General features: G+C 40.7%; 1 protein-coding gene across 1 annotated transcript; it reads left to right on the top strand.

Moving 5' to 3' along the window:
• Positions 1-4: 4 nt before the first annotated feature.
• PATZ1 (POZ (BTB) and AT hook containing zinc finger 1) lies at positions 5-16,937 on the top strand (the record flags this gene model as incomplete). Its single annotated transcript, XM_009079398.1, has 6 exons — positions 5-321; positions 2,640-2,703; positions 5,823-5,891; positions 8,183-8,354; positions 13,877-14,014; positions 15,861-16,937. Coding segments are annotated over 6 exons (1,176 nt in total), but the record flags the coding sequence as incomplete, so codon positions are not given.
• Positions 16,938-19,132: the final 2,195 nt, after the last annotated feature.

Raw genomic sequence — 19,132 nt, forward strand, 5'->3', positions numbered from 1 at the left:
CAGCTTGCAGCTGGGCTACATAGACATCCCACCGCCGAGACTGGGTGAAAACGGTGTCCCTGGTCAGGATGACCCCGATGCGCCCCGAAAAAGAAGCAGGACGAGGAAACAGGTGGCCTGTGAGATCTGTGGCAAGATTTTTCGGGACGTGTACCACCTGAATCGGCACAAGCTGTCACACTCTGGCGAGAAGCCTTACTCTTGTCCGGTGTGTGGCTTACGGTTCAAGCGGAAAGACAGGATGTCCTATCATGTTCGATCCCACGATGGCTCTGTGGGAAAGCCCTACATCTGCCAGAGCTGTGGAAAAGGCTTTTCCAGGTAAGAGAGTGCTTGTGAGGACCGCAGATGCAAACGGAGACCTAGGAAGTTACCTTTCCTATCCCTTGGGAATGTACTTAGGATAGTTTGTTCCACTTTGAAATGTGTGGAGAAGTGATACTCCACCATTTCCGCTGGGACGCTATTCCGCAGTCTCTTGAAAGGGTTCAGAAGTAATTAAGCCACAGAACCGGGAGTCAGTTGGCTTCTGGGTAACATTCCCAGCTTTGTCCCAGGCTTGGTGTATGCATGTCCTTGGGCAAATCAGTTAGTCTCTGCCTCAAATGACTCTTCTGTGAAATGAGTATTGAAATAATTACCTACCTCACAGAAGTGTCTTGAGACTCCTGATTTGTAGGTAGTTTGAAGGTGCTGTTGAAGTGCAAAATAATACAGCTCAAGATTATTATTTTTCTCGTATTCGTTTTAAATATTCTTTTCTTAACTTCCCTTCATTTCTCTTAGTTCGTAATGTTTTTTATCACCCAAATGTGAAGGAAGAGGTGAGATTTCAAAGGCTGCAGCATCAAGTGTCTTTTAATACATGATCTTTGTGTCCTTTGGGTTTACATCCTTCTGAAGGGGATCCTGTTTCTGCCCTGCAACATACGTAAGATCTGTGCATTTAATGTTGCTGATTTCTTGTTGTCGCTGTTTGTGGGAGCTAATTTAATGAGTAGTTTGGTACACGTAGTTGTGTTAGTGGTATCTGATAGTCTGAGTTAACGAATTTGAAACTTTTTTGGAAGTTTGCTGCTTGCTTTGAGACTAGAAGTAGTGGGGGGAGGGGGATGCATATATCGTTACTTCTGTACCAGCAGTCACTTTTCTACAGCCATTGATTTGCTCTAACAGGAGGGAAAGAATTGAGATATGAAAACAAATCAAAAGGCTATATGAATTGTGGAATTGTGCCCCTGCTAGCTCTCTTTTTTTGCTAGAGGAACTTCTTGTTATTGAAATAAATTATGAAAATGTAGCCCTTCCCCTTTTTTAGAAATCGGCAGTAATTAGGGATGCGTCTTCATAAGGATTGCAGATACAGGGATGGAAAGTCATACAATGAAAATTTCATCTGTGTCTGCAAGTATTTTTCTTATTATAGTGCTACCTGGGATAGTGTACCAATTTTTATTGTTTTTTATTGACACTTGAAGATTTTTGCTGTGGTGACAGGAAAGGTTTTTGTCATCAAGGCAAATTGAAAGATCCATGTTGAGTTCTCATTTTTCCCGGGCAGGCAGGATAGAAGTATGCAACGAAAATAGTTGCATAGCTTTGTAAAATCGAAGTATGAATGAAAACTAGAGAGTTTAAGTTCCAGTATTCAGTCTTAGGAGCAGCCAGAGGCGGTTGGAAGCATGAGGTCTCATTTTAGTGTCCTTTCCTTTATTCACTGGCACAGCACGTGAGGTTGCTAGGCTTGAGGTACCCAGGAGGGACCCCAACCAGTCCGTCCGGTTACACCACTCCAGCCCATCGCTGGAGCATCGCGTTTGACTGCCTCACTGCAAAGTTCAGCCTATTTTCTGTCTGCAGTGCGTGAATTCCATCCCGTGCCCTCCCATTGGTGCCGCTGGGAAGTTGGGGGAGGAGAGGGTGGAGAACTTGTTTCCAAGCAGTTTTGGCCTCATACAATGAAAAGCTTTCTTCCCACTAGGAGAAACTCCCACCAGGAAAATCTGCAGCTCTTCAGTCCTTTTTTCTTCAAAGTAGGCTTTGCTGGTTGTGAAGAATGGTCTAACTTTTTTTTCAGTAATAATTTGCTCTTCCATTGCACCTTCTAGTTGGGGTCTTCAGGGCACTTTGTTTGTATTAATGCAGTCTTCCACCGAGTTTTGAGTTAGAAGAATATTTTTTCGTCTTGATGGTGGAACATTTGTCACAGCAACAGAGTTTAGAGTCAGTCTTTTCGCACAGAGGTGCTTAAAGTTGGCTTTTTACATCTATGTTTGGGACATAACACAAATGGGTCTGATCTTCAAAATTCAGCAACTGTACACGAGAGTGCCTGGATTGTCAAGGTCTAACTAGGAAATTGGAAGGGGACATGCAGGCTTGAATTTGTAACTTGTATTTTCTGGTTTCACCGATCATTCAGTCATGATTTCTTTCCAAGAAAATGCTGCCTTTTTAGCAAGTTGGAGAGGGCACATAACAAAGTAGAGTCCCAGTTGTTGGTGATCTGCTTCTTGGAAAGTTAACTATCACTAAATGTGTAAATAGATCCACCACTGGGATATTTTTTCTTTTTGTTACAATTGTAAGTTTATTTTTAGTATTTGTTTTAAGTGTGCTTATGTGTCTTTTCTTTTAAGGCCAGACCACTTGAATGGACACATCAAACAGGTGCATACCTCAGAGAGACCTCACAAGTGTCAGGTAGGAGCCAGAGGGGTTTAGACTGATGTGTGGGTAATCTTTGGCATTGCATTTCTGTGTGCAGACAATTATGAAGTACCAGTAAAAATACTATGTGTGTGTGAATTGGGACAAATGTTTGTAAGTAACAGTGGTCAGCAGTCACAGCTGCTTTACATCCCTCCTGTCCCCAGCCCCTCGTGTCACCTACAGCTTTGGTCCTCCTGCCTCCCTCCCCCTCTGCCAGATGTTCTTCCCTACTGCTCTGTCCCAGCCTCACCCTGGATCTCTTACCCAGCCACCTGGGCTTAGGGTCAATGTCACTGATGATTCCCTCTCCTCCCCCCACTGATTTTTAATTGCAGTTGTTGCCATCAGGAGGCTCCAAGGCTGACTTCATTTTTTTAGAGTACATTCAAATAAAATGGTTCAGTTATCATAACTTGTCAAGATACTGTTTTTTTTTTCAATCACATAGCCTTCAGAACATTGCACTGAGCAAAATTGGAAGCTTTTTTTAATCCCAGGGAGAATATAATGGCATCACAATATCCCATGCCATAATGTTGGATATAGTTTTTTACAGTTAATGGATTATTTGTTAGAGTTTGAAAGATCAAATGTAAGAAGATATTTCATCATTCAGTTATAGAGAGATTTAAAAGGTGCCTGGAAATATCAATTAAAACCAAGGTTGAGAATCAGCTTTCACTCTTACACATTGCCTCCACATAGATGTTGGGCAAACTTCTAAAACATTTGTTGAGCTACCAGTCTCCATGCTTGGTTTCTGAAGAAAGATTTATTTAAAGAAGTTGGAGCAAGATTATTTTCTTTTTATTTGAAGACAGTGAAGGTTAGAGGATTTTTTTCTTCTAATATTTTTAACCACATTTTATGATCCTACATGATTGTTGCCTCCCAGTCTGCGTTTTTGCGCATGTTTTGACACATCTCTCCTTCAAATTGTGAGAGTTTTGAAACATTTTGCAATTTTAATAATCCAGTGAACAGTTTTCCAGACAGCTTGAGCCATCTGAAGGTTTCTGTTGACATCCATATGGTCTGTGGAGGCTCAGCACATTCGAACGTCAGGCCACAGAGCCATCACATTGATTTAACTGTATATCCTATATAAAGCTTTAGATTGGCTTAAGCTTCTTAAGATGATTTAGGGGTTATAGATTTATAAAAATTGGAAAATTCCACTCAGAAAAAGACTTGACAGCTTGGGGATAGCAAGGGGTCTGAGTGGATGAACCGAAGGTGACTATAGATTTTTTCCTGTGTGTTTGTGTGCAAGTACAAAAATGAATGTTTAGGTCCCAACATAAACAGAAACTCATCAGTGTTTTGCCTGTTGATACCAGGATTATGGAACGGACAGTTTATGAATAACAGTGGTAGCTATGAGTTGTCCTTTGCCAGCTGATGCCTGTTAATTTTATTTATAGTTTCTGATGGATTTAAGAATATTAAATATAAACTCTGTGTGAATCAGAGGATACACTAAGAGCTAGAAAGTAAAGAAATATGGAAGCTGAGATTGTACAGCCAAGCTCAACTCCATCTCCTGGCACACGTGTTATGTGATAGCAGTTTCTAAGAACAGTTTTTCTCCTTGTTTGTTGTCTAAAGTGCCACAATGCTGTATGCACTGTTCGTTTCAGTAAGGTATAGGCTCTAGGTTACAAGCATCAGGACAGAGTCAGGGGTGTCCTTCAGGCTTGGTTGATTCTTGATTTTTGACTGCTTAACCCTGCACAGATTTTTCATGAATCTTAAGGTGTAGAAAATTTGTTAACGACCTGCTGTGTCTTTGCCAAAATACTTTGTAATATCCTGTCAGATTTAGCAAGTCTTCTTAAATATGCTCAGATCTGATATATATGGTACAAACCACAGAAGGGATGCTGTCACACTGAAAATTCATTTCAAGTATGAAAGCTGATATATCGATAACGTTCTCCTTGTGATTGTCTCATAAGCTGTTACACTTCTGTTCCGTGATGTGTATCTAAACACAGAATCTGGCCACTAAGAAGGAAAATAGCTTAATATTGGCAAGTTGTTTGCCCATTTTCCATTGATTCTGTTTGGCAAATTAGCTCCCCATGAGAGAAGCCTGAGCAGCATTAAGGATCCTTTTTGAATCTGTTGAGTTTCTGTTGAAAATTCCTGTTATTGTCATGCTTTGTTTATGTTTATTGGAAAAGATAATTACTTTGCCAGTAAACAGAAGAGCATTCCAGAATCCTCTATTGCAATGGCATTTCTGGAATTTGTGCTCTGTTATGACTGAAACAAAATCCAGTGGCCATTTACCTGAGCTCTCATGGTTGATATCTATGTTTTGTTGGTGTGACATCATGGTACACTTGGGAGTACCAAAACAAAAGTGAGAATGTGTCAACCCAACTTCAGGATAAATAAAATGAAAGTATGAGAAGCAGGATAAGCTGAGCATCACTGCAACAGCTATAGGTCTCACTGCTCTGCATGTAAGCCTGCACTCATCCCCCTAGAATAATGGCTGTGCTTTCCAAACCTTTGACAGGTATCCTAAGTTCTAGCACCTGATGCCAAAGTCCTGACTCCAGCTTTTTTTATTACTGTTAAAATAGAGTCAGACTGGGGAAAGTATCCACAGAGCAAGGCAGCTGAGAAATTGGATCCGATAAGTTGCTTTGGTGTCCAGGCAAATGGCACTCTGGATCTTTTCCCTTGGATTCACTGATGATTTTTGGGTGTTTTTCCTGATCTGACAGTTGAGTTCTGGATGTAGGAGAAGGGGTAAGTCAGTTTTAGGGCCATAATGGAGCAGCTGAGCTCGCTGACTCTCGGCAGGGCAGGGGTGCAGCTCTTGGCTTCTGCCTGCGAGTGGGGTGAGAGGTAGGCTGCAGTATGGGAGGAAATGGTGATCTGAAAACCTGTGGCCGTGAGAGAAAACAGAAGTTTGCTTCTTCACAGAGGCAAGAGACAGGTTGTTCTTTTGGCAATTTAAAAAAATAAAAGAAAAATGCAGGTTAAATTAAAGCACAGCTTAATTGGCATCCCAAGTCCAGTGCTTTTCCCATTGATTTCAATGCAGAATGAGTTTCTTCCTGTCCTAATTTCTCTTACTTCCTGCCTATTAGCAGGAAAATGGCAGCCACCATGGAATAAGCTCAGAGACATCCACATCCATAGAAAAGTTGAAACTTCAAGAGGTATTTCTTAAACAATGTTTTTTAAACTTTATATATTCTTTTTGGTCTATATACCTGTGCAATGTTTGATAGGAGAGCACTGGAGGACTTTCTTCTGTGATTAACAATTAATTACAAATACTTAGCACTCATTTAGCACTTCATATCTTTCATGAAATAAAACTTTTTTTTCTATATACCTTTTAGAAATATTAACTATTTGAATATTAACTTTGGGGTTTTCTTTAAACCTAGTCCTGTCTCCCATTGTTATGATTCAGCTCAACTGGTTCTTGCTTTCTCCACTGGACTTAATTTTTTTTTAAGCTTCTTCACAGATATATTTACTATATAGCTTATCCCAAGGTGAACTTTGCACAGCTCGGAAGCAAGAGTGAGAAATCAAACACAGAAGTTATTATATTGCCTTTCCCTAAGCTTTCAGCTTGCTCAGCTCACTATGGGGCAGATACAGTTTTACTTCTGGTGTCCCTGTGTTTATGTGATTTGTCTCTGATCTGCTTCATCAGCTGATGCACTCCCAGTGCTGGGGCATGGGCGCTCACTGGGGCTCCTCAGTCTCAGATTTACTGATGATGGATCTCTTGGCTGTCAGTCTTGATTGTCTAGTTAGTATCCTCAGTCAGTATCCAACAGATTGATTAGTATCAGTGCTGGAATCCTGCCTTAAAAGCGTTTACCTCTACAAACATTTTAGTAAGTGAAAGCTGCACCTGTTTTGCTCAGCGCTGTGTACTGAGATTTCAAATGAAGAGAAAGAATTTGCCTCTTAATCTTCACTGCTTGCGATTTATGAATCTTTGTCTGGTGAGCTTAGTTAAACTGTGTGTTGCAGAAATGCAGATAATTTTACTGTTGCCTTTTTAATTTCATTAAGTCCTGATCCTCTGAGGTGTTAATTCTTGGGCAGCCTCAGCTCCATGGGAGTTTGCTGGACTTAAGCATCTCACAGGATCGAATGAGTGTAAAGCCTGTTGAAATTGATAGGTACTTTTCAGCTGCCTTCAATGGGTTTTGGATTAAGCTCTTGATTAACTGAATTTATATAATTATATGTGTTATCCTCTTCTGTATTATCAGTTTTACTTGCTTGAAGTTACGCTTTTGGAAGTTTGCTAGGATTGTTCATTTAACAGGTCTATTGAAACAGTGGTTTAATTACACACTGATGCTTGAAAAGACAAAACATATCCAGCTCCCAAGTCACTTAATATCCTCATATTATATAGGGAGTTCTGGTTATAGATCTTAAAACTCTGCAATTTTATGTAAAGGTTGTATAAACAGAGCACTGAACACTTGGATGTCACTGCTGCCTGCTTGGTCTGGTCATTCTGATGGATGTTTGCTTTTGTTTCTCCTCTCGCACTTGTGGGATGGTTTAGACCATACCTTTAATACCTGGTACAGCATATTGCTGGGGATTTATTTTCCTTCACACACTAGAGATAGAGCAAACCCTTCAGAACTGTAGACATAGCCTGCATGCCTGCCAGTTGCTGGGGTTATAAAAATGGGAGGGAGCCTTCACTCATCATGTGGATTTCATCTGGAAAGTGGGCAAGTAGAATCAATATCATCTTAGGCCAAATCAAGCTTGTTTCATGGTAGCAAGTGGAATATGATACCTTGCTCAGGGGTAAGTTATAAGCAGATTACAATGTCGTGCAGCTATTTTGATATCTGCTCAGTTCCGAGGCTTCACTTACACATTTTGCACTGCTGCTGTGGATAGCAGGATGACTCTTCTACTGTCTCATCATCTTCTCATCCCAGAGAGTTCTCTGCTGTTTTGTTTGTATGTCTTCATACTCCAAAATAATTCTGGGTGCTGAAGTTGGATTGATCACATCGAAGGGTAGAATTTAGGAAGATGACAGAGAGAGATGACATTTTGAGTGGTCTAAAGTGATTGTAATGGCTCAATGAAATGGCATAACTTACTGTAAATGGAACAAAGTGGTTTGTGCTGTTTCTTTTGTTAATTATTATTAATCATTCTCAGAGAGGAGCTAAAGCCTTACGACTCTATCTTGATTTAAGTTCTATTGTCTATAGTATATCAGAGCTGTTTTCTTGTTTTCTTAATTCTTTCAAATGGTAACATCACATCTTGTACAATGTGTTGGTGATCTGAATTTTTTATTTGTGGGAAAATGGCTTGTGCACCATGTCACTTGTGTGTTTGCACAGGATCTAAGGTATTTGCTCTAAAAAATGCTAAATGTATTTAACAATATCAGTGCTTTTAGCAGAGCTGATGAGTCACATGGTTCTCGTTATACCTGCAGACTTGTAACGCTTCCTTTGCCACGCGTGACCGGCTGCGCTCACACCTAGCGTGCCATGAAGACAAAGTTCCATGCCAGGTGTGTGGGAAGTACTTGAGAGCAGCATATATGGCAGATCACTTGAAGAAGCATAGTGAAGGACCAAGCAATTTCTGCACTATCTGTAACCGAGGTAATGAAGACACTGTTTATTTATTCCAGTGGGATGGGACAGCACTGGAGGGAAGCCGTAAGGCTACATGACTCTGCAACAGGAGGAGGTTATACCACCTATGCAGAGTACATACTCTGCTTTTCTGACTGAATACTTAACCCTGAAAGTGGTGGAACTATAGGTCTGGCCTTTTCACATGGCTGATTGTTCCTAAAAAAATTCAGTTTAAATCTGAAGGAAATTGTTTCTAGAGAGTTTTAAGAATTTTATTTGCCATATAGCCAGATCCCTATACAATAACCATGATAAGTTGCCTTGCTGCTGTTCACAATACCTCTTTTATTTTCTATACCTGGTTAGACTTAAGTCCTTGCAATCAGTTTGGAAGAAGAATCTTTGAAATACACATGAAGTTGAAAATTATACACTAAACATAACCAAATTACATTCTGTTATCAAGTGTTGCTTAACCTCCTGGTGCAGCAGAGTGAAGCTTCTTCTCCCTCTTAACCCACGAAATTGCTTTGTATTAATGTACATTTCTAAAGCAAATTTTGTAAAGAGCACTAGAAATGTGCTTTACTTTTATTTGTACAAGTACAGCTTTTCAGAGAATCACAGAGTATCTGGAGAGGGAAGGGGCCCATAGACATCCTTGAGTCCAACTCCCTGCTCCTTGCAGGATTAACTAAAACTAAGCCATATGACTAAGGGCTTATGAAGCTTTTCCATCTGTTTGTGGTACTCTTCAATTGGAGAGACATGGAAATTTAGGCTTTGTGGGATGTAAGGCAAGCTGGAAACATGATTTTGACTTACTGATTTCTTCTTGGTTTTGGAATGATTAATGCTCAACTTCAAAATACATAGTTGGCTCTCACAGGTGCACATAGCTGGTCTGTTGGAAGAGGTTACTGCTGTGTTTTGGGATCTTGTTTTTTCTGGTGAGATGGTTTTTCCTGATGTGTGTTCCCTTTTCTAATTTGAGAGGTGAAGTCTTCTGAGAGAATAAAGCTGTTCTGTGTTCAATGTGAGGCACGCAGAGATGAGTAATGAGAGATGTTACATTGCAAGGGAGGTATTTGCGCTACTTGAACAGTGTGTTAGGTCCTGAAAGTGATGTGTTTGAGTGGAAAAGGCATCTGGGTAGGAAATCATCAGGTTCTGAAGCTCTAGGTAGATGGTGTGAAAGAAAGGGAGCTTGCCCTCCTTTTCGGCTGAAGGCCTGTCCGCTCAAAAACTGCTTAAGCTTATTCCGATTCTTCTTGTGATAACCAGCATGGAAGATCCACCCGAGATCCAGGTGCTACACCTGCTCTCCTTCGGTTGAACATGGTGCCAAACAGAAACTCACGTGGGTTGGGAGGAATTGTCATGTTTCCAAGATTTGTGAGCTTGAGTTTGTTTAACTACCACTGGATGTCACTGCAGCTCTTTGGAAATGCAGGCAGCATGACAGAGCCAGACCTGGGCTTCAAACAATGCAGTGACTAAGTGGTTTATTCACATTTTGCAAGTCTAAATGTACAGTGGAAATTTAAATAAAATAGACACTTCTGTGCAGAAGGACATGGAACCTGTTGTGCAGCAAACTTTAAGCAACTGCTTTCTTCTTACGGTTTGTGTATTTCACGTCAGGTGTCAGAATTGCTGTGAATTTCAGTTTACATCAGGACTCAGAGGATTTAATTAATCTGGTGAATGACTGTTAAATATCTACCCACTGTTAAATTCATAGGAAGAGGAAGTTACAGACTGGATTTTTCAAACAACTGTGTTATGAATTCATTGTTTTATGCTGTAAATTTTGATTACAGATTTAGGATGGCGACAGCAGAATTTTTAATCTCAAGTGTTCTAGAATCAAATTCTAGTGTTAGTTGTTTTAAACAGATACCTTTTTAAATTGTAGAGCCTGGCAAGATGAAGTCTAGTGGAAAATTTCTGTATCAGAAACATGTATTTGCTAGGCTTTGGTACAGTCAGAAGCTACACGCTGTAACCTGACTGCACCTGTGCTGTGGCTGTGGTGCTTGTGCAATGGCATTTTGTTTCATTCTTCCCCTGGCTAATGTGCTGTTGTGTTTTTTAATTGAAACTTAGCTAGTTCTGGATGTAGTAATTGTCAGCCTCTGGATATAGTGTCAAGCAAGAATGCTCAAGCTGCTTGTAGAGAGAATTTTGGAAGAATTAAAAAAAGTAGTGGATCTAAAGGTGACTCTTAACAGCTGAACATATCCCAGTGTTAAAGACAGAGCTTGGAATCCCTCAGTTTGTCCCATTGGACTGAAGACTTTTCTGTGGAACTTGGTCAAGTGTCTCATGTTGTTTTAAAGGTTTAGTGGATTCAGGAGCTGGGGATGGAACTCAGTACCTGACAGAAAGCAGTAGCCAATGGTTTGCCATGTCGTGTGTGTACCCGTTGGTTGATCATATTTATTTCTTTTACAACAGGGCAGTATCATGTCCAAAAAATTACCATCTGTGATTTGATGGTTTTTTTCTAGGCTATTTTCTTATTCAGGGACTTTTATGCTTTAAATAATCATGGAAGCAATTAAATAATCTATTACCATCCTCAGGGACTTTATTTGCTTGTGTGAGTGTTTTCAAGGAGTTGAGGAGATTAATGACTTTGGCAAGACCAGAGCTGGTGCTTTGTACTAACACGTGCATTTCAGACCATTGCTTTTCTCTTTCAAACACATACACATTGTTTGTTTCACAGAAATCAGATGAGTTAGGAGAAGGGTAAACATTCCAATCACAAGTGAGATGAAATTTATTTCTGACAGCAAGATGAATTCTTGTACATTTCATGGTGGACACGGAGTCCATTAAAGCAAGACACATTCTCCTCATGTTCCAGCTAAATCCGAATTAGAACTTGGAACAAGGAGCATCCTGCGATTATTTCTAGTTTTTCTCCTTATAGATGTTATCTAAGAGATCAGGGGATAGGTCCCATTTATATAAAGCACATCATTTCTTCTCCGTGCATGTTTTTAATGTTGGTTCTTCTGATATGAAGAAATAATCTGCTCTGCAAAGCAGAGCTGTGTATGGGTAAGGCCATAAATACATTCCTTCTCTGAAAAATGCTGCCACTTTATCCTCTGCATTAGTCTGACTTGGCTCAGAAAGAGACTTTAGAAAGTAAAGCAATATTGTGTATGACTCCCCATATTCCTAGGACAGGCATTGGTAATAATTAAAGTCTGGTGGAGGAAAAAAAAAGGCCAGTGCTAAATGCTCCAGAAAAAATTAGGATGAAAACAAACCCAAAAAATCTCCCTTTAAATGGTTTCCTATGGAGCAGTTGGCATTCTTACTGCTTTGATGGAAGTTGATGACTCACATATTCATCTGCCAAGTGCATAAAGGGGAGCTAGCACACTTTGCAGCAGTATTCATTATGGAAAACAATGTACTCTACAAATAGAATTGCAGAGTTCAGAAAAAATACTGTGTAGCAGAGATTACAACTTTGGGTTTTCCTGTGTCGGTTGTAGTATAGAAAAACACTGAATACCTGTGTGTAGTCCTTTTTTTATGGTTGGCAGTGAGATTTTAATGCATTGCTACATAAAAGAGCTTCAGCTCAGCATGCCTGTTGGTATTAGACACATGCATGAAATGAGGGAAGTGCCTTGTAGGTAGAAGTGTCACCATTGTATCTGTACATTGTGCCCTTTTCTATACCAATCAAACACTGGTTCTTTCCATGTCTACAGTGAATTTTTGGTATTTGTAAAAACATATTCTCTTGTTGCCCAGTGAGGTTTTCAGTGTAGCATTTTGTGTCTGAGGGTAGGTCTTGCATTATTTCAGAGGATAATATCCTTACAATAATTCCCTGGATGACTTGAGCTAGGTGATTCTGCTCCATTGTACTTTGAGTCATATGTTCTCAGTTTCTTCAGTTGTGATGTGCATACTTTTCTGTACATTCATCTTCAGCTCAGGGGTCCTCAGTAACTACCCCTTGTTCATTCTCAGCGACCTGCCCTTCTCCCCTTCAGCAGGTTGCAGTGGAGTTCTGTCTTGCTTTGCAGGTCCTGGATATGTAATTCTTTGTGACCCCTGGATACTCTTAGATCCTTGTTTCTAAGAACAGAGTGGGCAGAGGGATATTCTGGTGGCTAGGGATAGAGAATTCTAGTGTAAAGCCGCGTTCATTAATGAGTGCAGCACCTGAAACTAAGAGCTGCTGTCAGAAGATGCACCCCAGAGAGACGTGCAGTATTGGGCTTGCATCCTTCCTAATATATTATTATAGATCAGCAAATGTGAGTACATATCCCTATAAAAATGGCTTTGCAATAGAATATCTACTCATATTTGAAGTGAAGTGTTGGTATGAAAGTTCTCTTCCAGGGGCTTGTGCTGTAACTGCTGTATTAATTTCAAAGCACCTAGGGCTTGGGTTTTCTCTGTCCAGAAAGGGATCCTGGAACTCTTATGTCTGTGATGGGGAACCTTGTCTTGTATTCTCAGTTGTTAAAGAAAAATGTTTTAACATGAAAGTGCCATAATACTCTGTTCAAAATATAACAGAAAATTAAGATGGTTGTTGGTAGCTTTATCTGTGCAGGAAGTCATTAAAACTCTCCTTCTTGTGCCTTATATATGGTCCTGATGTACTACTAGTGATTTACTTCTTACTAAGATTGAATGAAAAAACATTCCAAAGTATATGTGAGATAATTTATTGCATTAAAGGAAAAGGACATATTTGTGAGACTTCAAAAACCATTTTAAAAATCATATGCAGAAATGTAAAAAACTACTTTGTTCAGAAACCAGTTGTTTGAAATACATGTTTTTAATTTCAGTGGTTTGGGCTTACAGATCAGAGCTAATGAAATCATTGACATTTTTAATATTTTTTTGTTAACTGCAGACAAAATATGAGTTCTAGTATTTTTTCAAACTCAGATGAGCTGAATGCAGGCAATGTTTTTCAAAAGTCACTGTAGAAGTATACCTTAAAAACTCAGTAGTTGTAGCTCTCTGCCTTTTGGAGTCACTGTAAATGCTATAAACCGAAGGTAAAAGCACACTAAAAACTAGCAAGAGCTGCTACTAACTGTTAGTCCTTCAAATCCTAACAGTATAAAATAAACTAGTTTGAACTACCTTCCACAGCATTATCAGATGATGAAGGCATTTTTAATTAAAATAAATAAAACAGCACAGAAATGGTGCAGAGACATCGGTGCCTTTTTGTTTGACGTCTCTTTGGCCTTTTTTCCAGAAAGTTTCATGTCATCTGCTAGGTTTGCTGACACAGGATTTGTTCCTAAGGAGGCTGCTCCTTCATCCCAACTTCCAAAGCGCCAGCACAGTCTGATGAAGAGTGTGCCTTGCATTACTGCCTCGCTAGGAGTAGGAATCCTACTTGGGCATGTCGTGGGTAACCAGTGGCGTAATGGCACTTCGTAACAGGGAGCAGGAGCAAGAGAAAGATCAAAAGAACAGGGAAGGCAGATGTGTGTCTTTGCTGGTGGCAGGATCTCATCTCCTTTTATCTTGTTTAGGTTTCTCCTCTGCCTCCTACTTAAAGGTCCATGTTAAAACCCACCACGGTGTTCCCCTTCCCCAGGTCTCCAGGCACCAGGAGTCCATCCCGAATGGGGGAGCAGCGTTCCACTGCGTCAGGACCTATGGCATCAAAGGCAAGAGACTCGCTGCTCTGCACCTTGCTGCTCTGTGCAGAACTTTGTGTTGTGGGGTGCTGGGCTGGGCATGAGAAAGGGGAGGGAGGAAGGACAGGGAAAATACTGGAGAGAAGCTTAGGGAGATGCAGAGAAATTCCATAGCATCATGTAGGATGTAATATCTGTCCTTGGATAGCCGATTTAACAAGTCTGGGAGAAGGAGATGGACACATAAGAGTATGTGAATTTTTGGCAGGTTCTTTGATTTTGGAGATTGCAAAAGCCATGTTAGTTCATCTTGACCCACTTCCTAGAACAGACAGCATCTCAATTTTTGCCTCAGGGATGCAGATCATGGGCAAGGTCCTTACTCCCACTCTGAATCTCCTGTCGGTCAAACCATGTTTCTGGTTTCCAGTGAAGGAAGGGGGAGCTGCAGAATGCAGTTCATAAGGATTCATCCTCAGGGTGATGAGGAGCAGTGCAACTATCTGTAGCAAAACTTACCCTTTTAAATGGTGTTGCTGGGGAGGAGAAGTGGAGGGTGATAATAGTACTGGTACTTTGTTTTAGTTTTTAACCTGCACTTTTGGGGTGGGGGGAAGGAAAAAGATGTCATTGTAAGCATAGCTAAAGAGTATTTAACTTCTGAATAAGTAATGCAGCGTGTTTATCTCTGCAGAGTAGCTTGCTTTTTGCTTCTTGGTTTGAGCTGTCAGTATTCCTGGTGAAGCTGAAACATCAGAAAATTCTTCCAAACGATAGTTGTTTTCTCCTTGCCCAGGAGAACACAGCAGGCTGGGCTAAATGAACTCTGCACCAGTAGAAAGCTACAGTTGTGTAATTTTTTCTGTTGAAGTCTTTATAGAGATACTACAGAAGCCCTTTGGTTTTGGGTGGTGTGCTGGCTTAACAAGAGATTTACTTCTGCTTAGTGGTGTCTTGATTTCATGCATATCCTGTTTGGTTTGTAATGCTGAGTCCAGAGCAAATCTGTCTTTTGGGTTGTGCCAAGTGGTGCTTTGGTCTTTTAGAGTTAATAGTAGGTACAGCTTATTTGTATTCAGAGACTTGTTTAGTGAATATGTCTGGATTTCCCTCACTCATTCACATGCACTGAGCAAAATGTGTGGACAAACTTCCTTGGCATAAAGCCAGAGGAGAATGGGGAAGGCTCCAAACATACCAATGGCTTTGCTAGGATATGTATCCAACTGGCTTAAGGTAGTGTCCCTGACCTCTCTCCTCTTTCACACTACAGTATTTAAAGATGTAACAATTTTAGATGGTGTTCAGTTCTAACAGTGTTGCACTTGTAAAGAAGAGTTACTTGGGACTAAATGGAATTGCACGTCTTAAATTGCAGTAGCTCACTCCTGTTTTGCTGAGTATTTCCAGGTTTCTTCACATCTTGCTGCAGCCTGTTGTTCTTCATGAAGTTTCTAGTCTCTTCCCCAGAGTATCAACAGTATTTCAGCAGCGTGCAAGTGACTTGCACAGCTAAAAGCTCATCATTAGGTCCATCCTTTTGTAGTGTCTGAGGTGTAAACATTGTGAGACAACTTTGGGACTCAAAACGTATTATATAAAACCCAGAAACCCACTGTGGTTGCATTCTGTGTCATGACAAATCCACACTGAAACCCCAAGCATTGCTCTGAGAGCAGCCTGGGGGCTTGGAAAGAGAATCTGTGCTCAAGGGCTTTAGAATATGAGGGACTGGATGTTGTGTGCATCATTCTATCATGACAGGCATTACTGTAATCAGGTGGTCACTAATCTAATCTGTCTTAATGCTTGTGAAACACCCTTTTTTGGGAGATAAGATTCTGAAAACTTCTCTCTTCTCTTTTTCCCGTAGAAGGCCAGAAATGTTCGCATTCGGACCCGATTGAGAGTTCTGATTCATATGGAGACCTCTCTGACACCAGTGACCTCAAGACTCCTGAGAAACAGAGCACCAATGGGTCCTTCTCGTGTGACCTGGCAGTGAGCAAAAACAAAATGGAAACGGAAGGAGATAAGAAGTACCCGTGCCCCGAGTGCGGCAGCTTTTTCCGGTCAAAGTCTTACCTGAACAAACACATACAGAAAGTTCACGTCAGGGCCCTTGGTGGCCCACTGGGGGACCTTGGTCCTGCTCTGGGATCCCCCTTTTCACCCCAACAGAACATGTCTCTTCTGGAGTCATTTGGGTTTCAGATCGTCCAGTCAGCATTTGCATCATCCCTAGTGGATCCAGAGGTCGACCAGCAACCAATGGGGCCAGAGGGGAAATGAGATCAGTTGGATCTTAACAAAGCAAAGCAGCAGTCTGGCTATAGTGATAAGATGCTGTGAATGAAAGAGGAAATAATGAAATTTGGTTCTATAGCTGAGAATTTTGTTATTCATTTTAGCTTCCCTCTTTGTCTCATGCCCTACCCCACCTTTAAACCTTCACTGGGGAGAGGGAGAAAATGCTTCTTAGCTGATAAATTACAGCAGATGGTGGCCTTGAATAGGAGACATGACCCAAAACACTAAATGGAGCTCTAAGAGGCTGCTGCTGGTGTTGCTTCGTGTTCTTCCAGAATAATCAAAAGTTGCCAGCGCTGGTCAGAGAATGGGACAGTCCTAGTGACCGAGGCACCTGGGGAGCTACAGCTACAGGGAGCTCTGATGATGTTCTCTCTCTATCCCCACCCTCCCTAACCTACCCCAGACAAACAGTAAGTTTTAAAAACAGACCCATTATTGACCCATTATTGAGTATAACATTGAGAAAAATGCCCCATTGTTCCTAGCAGGTTGTCCTTTAAACCAGAAAAATTTTAATAAGGTGAGAGAATTTGAACCCCTTCTGCCTTTCGTGAGGCTGTGAGTGCTGCAGCAGGACTGAACTGCTGAGAAAAGTCACCTTTCAGAACAGGTTGGTTTTATTACTTCTGACCATTAAATTTGCTGTCAGGTTTTGAATTCTTTATTATTATTATTTTAGGACCTGTTGTAATCAATTGCTACTGAAAAGCCAGTCTAAGGCGATACACAGAGCACTCTTAAAGCAGCAGTCACATTAGGGTTAGGCTGAATTTTTTTTTAGATGTACCATAATTAATAACTTGGCTAGTTGGTTGTTTTAAGTCTATGAAAGAAATAGTTTTTATGAAAAAAAAAAAGAAAAAAAAAGGAAGGAAAAAATACCATTTCAGTCTGGTTGACTGGTGCTCGTTTTTCACATGGGACCCAGGGTATGAATACGATCAGCTATCGGGTTAACACTATGTACCACTGACTTGTTTAGTGTGAATAAACCCAGGGGTTCTCAGAGTGATTTTGGTTTAATTGGATTGGACTCTATTAAAGAAGTTAGTATGTTACTTTGCATCCCCTCGTTTGGTCTGGTTTTTGAGCAATTTAGCCACCTGTCCACAAGGTGTGCAAATGAGAGCCAGTAAGATGTTAATCCCACTCTACACTGTATTCTCAGAGCTGGACCTTTTGGCCACAGTTGTGCTCTCCTGGGCTGTCTCTGGTCAGGTGTGCGAAAGCCAGTCTTACTCCTTTCTTTCCAGAGAAGAAGGGTTTCTAGTATAAGAGGTGGGAACTGCAAACAGCATATCTCTGCAAAAGAATTGATTACAAAATGCAAAGAAGCTGGGCTCTAGGCTGTTCGAGGTTCCATGTAATTGGAAAGTACCACTTGTGCAGAAATAATGTCCTTTCTGACCCTCCCTTTCCTCCCATGTAATTTGTTAAGGTTTTATGTACCAAACCCAGGTATAAATGTTGTTTAACACAGGGTTAGGAGTTAGGAACACTCTGAGTTTTAATTATGGTTCTGCTGTTGATACTCAAGGTCTCATAAAACAGTTCCCTGAATTTATTCCTTGATTTCCCATCTGTGAAGATTTTTTTTCTCTACATCACTGTTGTTGAGAGGGTTAATGAGCAAAGGTTTAAGCAGTGACTGGGTAAACTGCTTTGTGTATTGAGTGTTTCTAGACAGGCCACTCTGAAGAACCCAAGGTCCACACCAGCCTTGCACCCTATGAAACAGGAGCTGTCTCCATCATTACTACAGTGCTGGAGCAGGACAGACCCCCCAGACCAGGACCACATCTGCTGCAGGAGATGTGTCTGTTTTAGGTGTGCACAGAGCCATAAACTGCTGCTGCACCACAACTTCCTTTGCCCAGGTACTCCTAATCTAAACCCTGCAGCTAATGCATAGCTGACATAAGACACATTCCCGTTTTGGTTTTATGTTGGAATTATAGGGCCTTTTGTAAGAAGATGAATTTTGGAATGACATTCTAAATTCTGCAGAGATAGAAGCCCCAGATTCTCTTGTAAGAAGCTACTTTTTGTACTTGTTCTCGAGTCTTATAAACCAAGGATGAATAATCAATGGCTTTCTCTTTATAGCACCAGCACTTTCTAAATTGAGAGCATGTTGCAGTAGACTTGATGTTTTGCTATTAATCTGTGCTGGGAGACTGAAGGACGTGTTCTTCTCCAGTCATCTTCCCCCAGAATCCCTGGAATAGGTATGAGTCTCTCTTAAAAGGAAAAAACAAACAAATAAACAAACTAAAGCTTCATGGAACTGCTGTTGCTGTACTGGTAAGCTTAGTTGACAGGAAGAAACTGAACGTTGTAGAAAAGTGACAAAACATTTTAAAATACCTTACAAATCTAGACCATGCCTAGACAATTTTGTAAGCTGCAGAGCAGGCCTTCCAATCAGCATAACAATTCCTTGGGATTAGCAAATGCAACTGCAGTCACTGATTTACTAATAGCTCAAATTTCAGCCACAAGGAGAATTTCTGTTGAATTGAGGCTGTATGCTGAAAGAGACATTTGTGTCCCTGGTGCTCCTATGTACACTCAAAAAGGGTGCACTAGCCATAAAATTCAACTCCAAAAGCCAAATCCAGAGTTCAGGATATTTTCATCCTACATTTAGCTCCACTTACTTTAATGTTACTGTTGGGTTGAATTTTGGCCATGTCTCTCAGAATTTAATTTTGAATGCTACAGAATTTGACCTGGTGAAACAAAGGAAAGGCCTTAAACTAAAACCAAAGCCCTCTAAAACACTAACTGTGCATTCTGCTTGTCAAAGAAAATGCTTGCTAAGTTGTCATGAAA

Source organism: Acanthisitta chloris, unplaced genomic scaffold (genome assembly GCF_000695815.1).
Source record: "Acanthisitta chloris isolate BGI_N310 unplaced genomic scaffold, ASM69581v1 scaffold22847, whole genome shotgun sequence".
Lineage (NCBI taxonomy): Eukaryota > Metazoa > Chordata > Aves > Passeriformes > Acanthisittidae > Acanthisitta > Acanthisitta chloris.